Genomic DNA, 10,000 nt, shown 5'->3' with positions numbered 1-10,000 from the left:
GTCTGTCTTTTTAGAGTTTTTGTTTTTCTTTGTCATGAATATTTTTTTTTATTTTTTTATTCAAATTTCATTAATGCTTTTCTTTGCTATTGTCCTATAGCTATTAACAGATGCTTGTTGCATTTTGTTAGTAGTGACATGAAACACTTACCGTATCATTAATACTAGGAGAATGATGTCCAAAACAAAAGAAAATTCTCCACACAGGCCATTTCTTCATCTAAATAAGGAAGTCACTTGTTCCTTCCTGATTGCAAGTATGCGCTATGTTTAGATGTACATGAGATGGAAGTTTTGGTAACGAGTCCATGTGTAGATGATGCTATGCAGATTTCAAGTGGTACGTGATGCACTGACAGATTTTCAATTGATATATCTGATTATTTGCTTCTGCCGGTAACGCGCTCTCTCTCTCTCTCTCTCTCTCTCTCTCTCTCTCTCTCTCTCTCTCTCTCTCTCTCTCTCTCTCTCTCTCTCTCTCCTCCTCTCTCTCCCCCTCTCTCTCTCTCTCTCTCTCTCTCTCCCTCTTCTCCTTCTCTCTCCCTCTCCTCCTCTCCTCTCTCCCTCTCTCTCTCTCTCTCTCTCTCTCTCTCTCTCTCTCTCTCTCTCTCTCTCTCTCTCTCTCTCTCTCTCTCTCTCTCTCTCTCTCTCTCTCTCTCTCTCTCTCTCTCTCTCTCTCTCTCTAAACTATTCAGATACACTTTCACTATGTGAAGATTCATTTCAAACACTGGATACAAGGGTTTGATTCAAGGATTGAAGAATTACAAGGTTTGCTTTGTCTGCGGATAAAGTTGGTTTATGGATGCATACGTGTATATCTCTCTGTGTGTGTGTGTGTGTGTGTGTGTGTGTGTATATTTTAGATCCCATTCTTCCTCTTGCTTTCATGAAAGAATGTAAGACCTTAAGTGTCCCCTTTTGGTTTTGTGTGGAGAATTTTGCTGCCTTGACTCTGCCTATGTTGAAGCCACTAGGAGTGTATTAACAGAGTGTTCTAACCCTGATTTGCATGGTGTGCAGACTGTGGTGATGTCAGGGTCTCAACCCGAAGAGGGAGAAGGCAGTAGCTCCCACGACGACCTTGACATGGATGCCTCTCCGCTCCTGGGCGTGGTGACAACCTCGGGTGCTGTGGTCACCCACGGCACCTCGAGCTTGCCAGCCATGTCAAGCCCAGTGGGTGGTGGTGGGGGAACCTCCATACTGGTCAGTGGCGGAGGAGGAAGAGGAGGAGGGGCTGCCGCTGGTGGTGGTGTTGGCTCGGCTGCCATGCTCTTCAGGCAGCAGCAGATAGAGGGTGATGGGGGACAGAGAGGGCGATCCCTAAAGTGGTCCAGGCTCCAGCTCTACAAGAAACATAAAAAGGTACCTTCGCATGATGTCGCTTCCCCTTTTGCCTCCTGTCTGTGTCACTCGCCACGTGGATTTTTCCCACGTCACACTCTAGTGGTTTGTTTGGGACAGTTTAGCCTGCTTTAGTAAACTGTGAAGCTAGTTTGAGGACATGATTAATGTTGTTCAGTAGATGAATGCAGCTAGAATAATTTGTAATTTTTTTTCATTATCATACTAAATAGTCTGCTTTTAATGTTGCCTATATTAAAGAGTAAAAAAAACAAACAATATATAAGATAGAAGTCTGAGGCCGTCAGTCACAAGTTGTTGTTATCAGTCCCTTCATTCGCATCGTGATGGGAAGGAAGAGGAGGAGGACACCAGCTGCCCGGAAGGCACGTGGACACCCCCGTTACTCTCGTCAGTCGTGAAGGACCTCATGTCCATCACCTCCCCTGAGACGGCTGAGGCGTTCACCAACCTATTCAGCAATCTGGCAGCCACTACCATCCCTGCAGTCCCAGGCTACACTATGAACATGATGTCGAACTTTGCTCATGCTGTCTACATGGTGAGTACAAGATGAAGGGCTTTGTTTTTGTGTGTGATGATTCTAAGAAGTATATATATTATTTTTGTAATTCTTGAATATCAGTTCTTGGTTTAGAATAAAGGAAAAAAATAGGCATGGTAACAGACATTAATGATATCTTATTTTTTTCCACATTAGCATGGTCTAGGTGTACATCCCAATTCAGGAAGTAGACGCATCCCACTGATGGTCTGGGCCAGCGCTGCATACACCATCCTAACCCTCGAAGAGACACAGCGCAATGCCAACCGTGCTCTCCTTACCTCATTGTCATCCAGGCAGAGAGATTGCCTCTCTGCCCTCATTAGATTTGCAGCCTATGTTCCTCAGTGTGTCAAAAAGAAGCAAGTAAGTTGTCTCAAGCTTGATATGTCTGGGGGGTTTTATTCTCTGTTTTATACATAAATACATATATATATTTTTCTTTCATTGTCTTTGTCTTTGATGTACTCTCTACTCATCCATACATTTTCCTTTCCACAGAGCATTGAAAGTGCCAGTGTTTGTTTACTAAGTACCATCCTGGAGGGTGGAGAAACCGCCCCATGTATTTTGGAATGGGATTCATTTAGTGCATTAGTCACGCTTAGCTTGAGTTTGCCGTCTATTTTCCCCAAAATCTTGGGAATGGCCGTTGGGTCTACACAGGTAAGAATAATTAACTGTCAAGACAGATTTTTATGTGTGTGCATCATACAAACATGTAGAAAATGATCAAACAATTGGTATAGTACTTAGCATGAAAGTTGAGAAGTTAAGATTTTGTTGGTTAATTCTTCATTTCTTTTTGCACTTAATTCCTTACTTTTAATCATATTTTTTTGTTCACCCTTGCAGGATCTCTACCTACTACAAGTATGTTTCCTGGCTCACCTGGTTCAGCTGCTCCTTACCTACGAGAAGCAGAACCCAGTCTCAGAGATGGAGGTAGAAGATGAGGAAGAGAGAGACGAGGAAGTGCCCAAGGACAGTGGCGAGGAAAGCGGAGCGACCACTGGCGATGCCGAGTGGTTGGTGTCAATGCTGGACCATTGCAGAAGTATGGCCAGTCTGCCTCCCATTGCTGTGCAACCTCAGCGTCTCCTGGAATACATTAAGGAAAATTGGTGAGGGATTGTAATTGTTCTTTGGGGTAACTGTGTATGGTAGTTTTTTTTCATTTCGGGCATCTCGAGTTATGCAATCTATTAGTGTGAAAGGCTGTGAACTGCAAATGTAGATAGATAAGTAATAGATTAAGAACAGTTAATATGTAACCTATAAGTGTCTTGTTCTTGGCCATAAACTTGTAATGGTGTCTACTTAGCAGTTCACTTATAAGTGTACTGGTTCAGTTTCTTCAAACATTGGTTTCTTAATGTTTTATGGTGAATAAGTAAATCATCAATTTTTATTTAATTTAATTTATTAGTTTACTCATTTATTTATTTATTTATTTATTTATTATTATTATTTTTTAACTATCCATAATTCTTGTTCTTTTTAAAGTTCACAATCTTGAAATTAAGCCTTACCATTTGTTTATTCTTTAATAACCTTCCCTAACATATGGAACATCAATACCCCTTAGCAGACTATAGATGATGATTGCCTCTTTCTCCGTGAACAGCTTGCCATTCTTGCGGTGCTGCGGCTTGTTCTTCCACTTCCTCACCGAGGTGCCGGCCCCAGAGGAACTCCAGTCCTCTGTGTTTGTGTGGGAATCGGAATTCTACTGCCTTCTCCGTTATCTGGGCTTGTCCATGAATCAGCTGCGGCCAACATTCAGCGATCCAGCTCTTCTGGAACTAGTCAGTAGGTCAGTATCCATGAGTGATAGGTATTCATTTTTGTGTTGGCATTGGTATGGGTACTTTTAAAGTTATATCTACATTTTTTTAATTTTTTATTTAGTAGTTTGATCAGTATTTTTCAGTCTAGAACGATAGGATAGTTATGCTAATCTCCCTGTTTTGCATAATTTTGACCCAGTAATGTTTCCTCCTGATTTTTCTTCTCCTTGGGGCTCAAGTAATGATTAAAACAGGTTCCAATACCCAGACTCACCTTTAGGTGTTAAACAAAAGATTAGATTAGATAAAGTGTCAATTCTTTACAGCAAACCATGTAATTTGTCTCTTTATTATTTTCCCAAATTTCAAGATGTAACAAGTTTGATCAAACTCAGACATGATGATGTTCGTTGAAAATGTTCCATGAAGGAAGTAAACGCCAGATGAAAGTGATTAGATCATATAATTTACATGAATACAAATAATCCCTTTTGTCTGCGTGTTTGTTTTCAAGATATGCATTTGTCTTTGATATTTCAGATGGTGCAGTGATAGCCGTGTGCGAACTCTGGTCACCAGCGCTGGGAGCGAAGCTTGTGTTAATTCATGGACGCGTATCAACCAGCTTGTTAGCCTGCCACATGATTATTCTGAACTGATAAACACAGTGTCACAGTTCCCTTGTCCTGCATCATCTGGGGACGATTCGCGTACTCCAACTATGTGTCTAGTCTGTGGGAAAATGCTGTGCTCTCAAGTAAGTGTATTTGTTACCTCCAAGATGTTACTTCTCAAACTACTAATTTCAGAACATTAGTTTCTCAGAGTCAGCCTAAACCTTTGTTTTGTGATGGTTTTAAGAGAAAAGCCCCATTAGGCAAATCTTTACAGCCAGGAGTGTGGAGAAAACATTTCTACTTCCCCTGGCTGGTACCTGTGTGTCAGAAATATCCCATCTTGACAGCTAGTTGCTCACTCAGGTTTATGTCTGCAGTGGGTTGATATTATTTATTTATTTATATTATATTTGGAATTTGTGCTTATAGGTATAAAGGGCTTTGTGATTGTTTTTGTTTTGCTTATATCTTTTCATTTGCCCCCTCCCCATGCCCTTGCTTCAAGATTTACAATATACTGAATAACATGATTGCTTTTCAGAGCTACTGCTGCCAGACAGAATTCCCTGAGGGGTCACGGGTAATGGTGGGAGCCTGCACCTACCATGCCCATTACTGTGGTGCCGGGACAGGAATCTTCCTGAGGGTGCGCGAGTGCAAGATTCTTCTCCTATCTGGCAGGATTAAAGGTGAGGAGCAATTAAGAAATCGTGAAATTACGAGGAGGAAGAAGAGTAGAAATTGTTTGGAAAGGAACAGATTGTTGTTCTAAGAATAGGGTGTGAATGAATGGGGAAGGGAGTTTGCTATGCCAAGGGAAGTCAGGAAATTGAATGCAAAATGCGAAGTGAAAGTGTAAGCATGCTACAGTATTTATAAGGGCTTCCATGATGGATATCTTTGAGGAATAAAGTGTGAAGGTCCTTGAAAGATTCTTCAACTGGTTGGAAGTGGACCTTACTATGGGATTCTTCTTTGAGAAATAATCTAGAAGCTCTTGAGGGAATGAAGTAGAGGCTCCAAAAATACATTAAGGCTGCAAATCTGAAATCATATCCACATGTCATTGTATGTCTTTAACGCAGAATTTCTCTTTCCCAGGTTGCTTTGTGAGTCCCCCGTACCTTGACGAGTATGGTGAAACAGACCAGGGGCTCAAGCGAGGCAATCCCCTGCACCTGGATGCCACGCAGTATTCGCGGTTGCATGCCATGTGGCTTTCACACTCCATTCCAGACACCATTGCTCACACGGTGGAGAGCAACTCGGGTGTTGTGGCGACAGAGTGGCAACATCTGTAATTTCTTCATTTTGTGGGTCTATCAGAAAAAAAAAGGATAAAAGAAAAAAGAAAAAGTGAGGGAGAGACAGAGAAAAGAGGAGAAAAGGGGTCTTATTTTCTGTCACATACATTGCGAGTTGGTGAAATTACAAGCAGAAAAGATAAAGATTATGGAAACGTTACATATGACTCGAGTGCTTGGAAAACAGTAGTACAGTAGAAATGTCCTTTTTTTTTTTTTTTTTTTCTTTTTTTTACATTTTTACATTTTTTTTCTCTCCTCACCCTCCTGCTTATGTTCATATGAAAACTTATCAGTCCTATATACAGAAAAAAGATGAGCCTCCAGCTCCTCAAAAGACACTATAGAAAATAAGTCATCGTGTGCGCGTGTGTGTATATATATATAGTTTATCTCAAGCTACTTTACTAATAAACTTGTTTCAACTTATGTGTATGACAAGATCTTTGAATTATAGAACTTAGTTACAGGTGTGAAAAATGTGGAATGAATTGTCTTCTTTTAATGGAATTCTGAAGTGCTATATAATTTGTTTTTAGCAAAGGTTCATTAATCACTGATAGTGAAAGAAAAAAAAGAAAGAAAAAAAAGTGATATATGTGACAAACAAAAATGTGGACCATGAAAGTGAGAGAAAGTAAACTGGACTGGTACATCAGTGGGGGTCAAGAGGTGTTAGACAATTTAGTAGAAAGAAAGAAAGAAAAAAAAAGGAAAATTCAGTTCAAGAATGTCTAGGTTACAAGACAATTGGGTGCCAGTGAAAAAATATATATATTTATACTTTGCCGATCCATTAAGCAGAGCCTCTGTCAGTCCTATTTCATTTCAACCTGCCTGGAGTGCATGTTACATGACCCTCAGAGGGAGGTTTAGCTTTAATAACAAATTTATTTGTCTGATATTATACTAAGAGATTATACTGTGCTTGTTATGACATCTTTAGTATAGTGGTTTGAAGTTATTAATGCAGAGAGTTTAGATATTTTTTTTATGTGTGTGTTTGGTTGAACTAGATGCTATGCATAGTAAATACTATGTCAATTCTTTTCTCATATATATGCATACATGACACATGCAAACAAACATGCACAATCACACAAACATTGCTTGCACACACAAGCACATACACTCTTAGGTATATATATATATATATATATATATATATATATATATATATATATATATATATATATATATATATATATATATATATATATATATATATATATATATATAAACAATGTTGTAGATGTATATAGACATTTTAATTTGGTTAACATTAGCCACAATTGTAGTGATTCATAAAGGAAATATAAAATCTTCATGGTGGTAACTCAGTTTGAGAGAGAGAGAGAGAGAGAGAAAGAGAAAGAAAAAAAATGTTCAAAACCACACAACCACTTTTGTATCCCCAACAGAGGCACCAAAGATAAACAGTCAGAGAGTGCCATGGAATCTCTTATCTGTATACTATAAAAAGGGCATCTTATCTTTTATTATTATTATTATTATTATTATTATTATTATTATTATTATAATGGTTATTATCATTATCATTTTTGCTATTATTTTTTATATTTTTTTATTTTTATTATCATCGCCATTATCACCATTACTTTTATTCATGTTGTTATTATTATTATTATTGCTATTGTCAACGTGATAATGATTCTTATTGCTATTGCAATTATTATGATTAGTGTGGTGCAGTGCCATATCTAACGAGAGCTAACCCATGGCCAGTAGAATGAAAGAAAAAGCAAAGAGGAGGAGGAGGACACAGGTAGAATCTGGAATCTGGAAGAAGTTAAGAGAGTGCTAGCAGGTATCATTCACGGGCTAAAAGCAGGCTATCTTAAGAAGAACCTTTGATGTAGCCGGAAGAACCTGTGATCTAGCCCGGTTATTGGATACAACTTTGAGTGCTTAGTCTGTTCATGCAATTTGGTTATTGTTGTTATTTCTTTTTTTATTATTATTATTATTATTAGTAGTAGTAGTAGTATTAATATTGTTATTATTATTACTACTATTATCTCTATTATTAGTTATTATTGTTAATGATATAACAGCTGTTATCATTGTTGTTGATTCATTATTATTTTTAATGGGATTATTATTATCATTATTTTAATATTATTATTTTTTTTTTTATCATTATCATTGAAAATTATTGATAGGATTAGGATCTTAAAATATATTTGTAAATTTATATATTTGATATTTTAGAATGTAAATGAGTGGGTATTGTTTGTATTAGGAAATTTTACGCAGAGACGTCTTTTAACTGTGTTTCCATGGCAACCGGAGAGAAGGAAAAGTTCTTTTATGTGCTAGAGTCGGGCAGGTAGTAAAGAGTATTGGTGCTTGCGGAATCTGTAGTTCCTTTAGAGGAAGAAGGGAATTTCGGTATAGATGTTGAGGTCTGTTGGGTGGCATTATTTTGTTATATTTATTTTTATTATTATTATTATTATTTTTTTTTTTCTATTATTATTTTTTTGCCATTGATTGATTTCTTTTCTTTTCAAGCATTGTCTTTTTAAGGAATTCCTGTGTGAAATATGAAAATACATTGTTCATTGTGTTTTGCTTGTGGAGTTTATATGACACCAGTTCAGTATGAGTACTCTTATGGCATGAGACATGCAATCTGTTTTATTAATTATTATTATTATCATTTTTAATATCATTATCATAATTTTTTTGTGCTTTTTATTTATTTTTTTATTTATTTATTTTTTTTGTCAGCAGTTTCAAGGGAAACATCTCTCAAAAGTTATCCAATCTTTGAAGGAAATTACAATATCAAGACAACAGTTCTGGACAAAGCTGGGGTTTCTTTCGTCTCAAGTACAGACTTCATTTACTTTGCACAAATCTTATTTTTTCTTTTTCTTCTTCTTCTCCTTTTTTTTGAGGTTGTGAGTGTCACATTCATGGGAGGCTTTTCCTGTTTCTTTATCTTTATTTTTGGGACAGTTTTCATTATGATTGTTGTTTTTGTATTTGTTTTTTATTATTATGATTATTATTATTTTTTTTTTTTTTTTTTTTTTTTTTTTTTAAAGTTTGCTCAGTTTATTCTATTGAAATGGCTATGTCAATCTACATGCTGAATGGGTTCTTTATGATCATTATGATCATCCCTTTCATCTCCTTTCTTGGCTCATTAATTTTGTGACCACAATGTGTTTTTATTTTTATTAATTTCTTGAAAATATTTTTGTTCATTTTTTGTTTTTCTTTTGTTTTTTTAGAAGTCCTTTAAATCCTTCTGTACTTACTAGTAAGAAAAAGAAAAAAGAAAAAAAGAAAAGGTGATTTTATTTCAGAAAGTCCAATGAGGATAGCATGTAGTGTATAGATCCCATGACAAGAGAGAGTTCCTGGTTGTGATACTTAGAATACCCTTAAGTGAACTTGAGTTAATGGGAGTCGAGAAGAAGAAGAAGAAGAAGTGCAGTAAAGTGACGCCTGATGATGAAGAAAGAAGGTTTAGGAGAGTTTTCTTGCGACTATAGTGTCGGGGTGATGGGATGGGAAGGGCAGGGCAGGGTAGGGTAGGGCAGGGCAGGGAAGGGGTAAGGGAATTTTCAAGAAGAGAAATTTTTAGCACGCGGATTAAAAAACAGGTTAGCACTTGACGCTATCCTTTGTTCACAATTGCTGCGAGAGTTGTTAGTGAGTTGAGATTCCCTTGTATTCCTTTTTTTTTTTTTTTTAAAGAAAACTACAAAGCTGCCATAAAAAAGAATAAAACAAAAACCGAATAGTGACAATATAGATGTAACACAATGATGCAATCTCATGTCAGAATTAGTGAAACGAATGACCTCCTTCTGTGACATGTCTATTGAGTATAGTTGCGGGTTGAGAAGGAAGGAGGGTTTAATTAAGGGTGAAGATGCTGGACAAAGCTTCACGTTCCCAGTCTAGTGTTAAGTCCCAATGCTGGACAGAATACATACATATATATATATATATATATATATATATATATATATATATATATATATATATATATATTTATATATTTATATATATACATATACATATATACATATACATATATACACACACATATATACACACACATATATACACACACACATACATACACACATATATACATATACGTTAACTTTTATAAGCAGCACCAACATGTGTGCTGAGAATCATGACATTCGATTATGCCGAATACCTACCGTTATGACGATTCATATGTATTGTAATATTTTTCTTACTTTTCTTTCTTTCTTTTCGTTTCTTTTTGGCCTTCTTTTGTGAGTCCTGTGATTATTAAAAAGAAATAAATATATATAGAAGTTCTCTTTTGTTGTATTTTACAGTTATTACCACTCTAAACTAAAG

General features: G+C 36.6%; 1 protein-coding gene across 12 annotated transcripts in view; it reads left to right on the top strand.

The window, feature by feature from the left end:
* The window catches only part of Ubr1 (Ubr1 ubiquitin ligase), a 52,477-nt gene extending 46,802 nt beyond the window's left edge, over positions 1-5,675 (top strand). For 4 of the 12 annotated variants that reach the window (XM_086538997.1, XM_086538993.1, XM_086538996.1 and 1 more), the window contains 9 exons: positions 1,024-1,368; positions 1,703-1,909; positions 2,069-2,278; positions 2,414-2,578; positions 2,768-3,036; positions 3,540-3,728; positions 4,243-4,459; positions 4,861-5,008; positions 5,421-5,675. In XM_086538997.1, coding sequence (XP_086395123.1) covers positions 1,024-1,368; positions 1,703-1,909; positions 2,069-2,278; positions 2,414-2,578; positions 2,768-3,036; positions 3,540-3,728; positions 4,243-4,459; positions 4,861-5,008; positions 5,421-5,620 — 1,950 coding nt within the window. In that variant the 3' untranslated portion in view covers positions 5,621-5,675. Of the gene's footprint in view, positions 1-1,023; positions 1,369-1,675; positions 1,910-2,068; positions 2,279-2,413; positions 2,579-2,767; positions 3,037-3,539; positions 3,729-4,242; positions 4,460-4,860; positions 5,009-5,420 lie in introns of all 12 variants that reach the window. The other 8 variants (XM_086538995.1, XM_086538991.1, XM_086538994.1 and 5 more) reach the window with 3 other exon arrangements.
* The last annotated feature ends 4,325 nt before the right edge of the window (positions 5,676-10,000 follow it).

Source organism: Penaeus japonicus, unplaced genomic scaffold, assembly GCF_977035675.1.
Source record: "Penaeus japonicus unplaced genomic scaffold, GWHDUDI00000001_assembly GWHDUDI00000008, whole genome shotgun sequence".
Taxonomy (NCBI): domain Eukaryota; kingdom Metazoa; phylum Arthropoda; class Malacostraca; order Decapoda; family Penaeidae; genus Penaeus; species Penaeus japonicus.
This window is presented reverse-complemented; position numbering and strand designations above follow the sequence as displayed.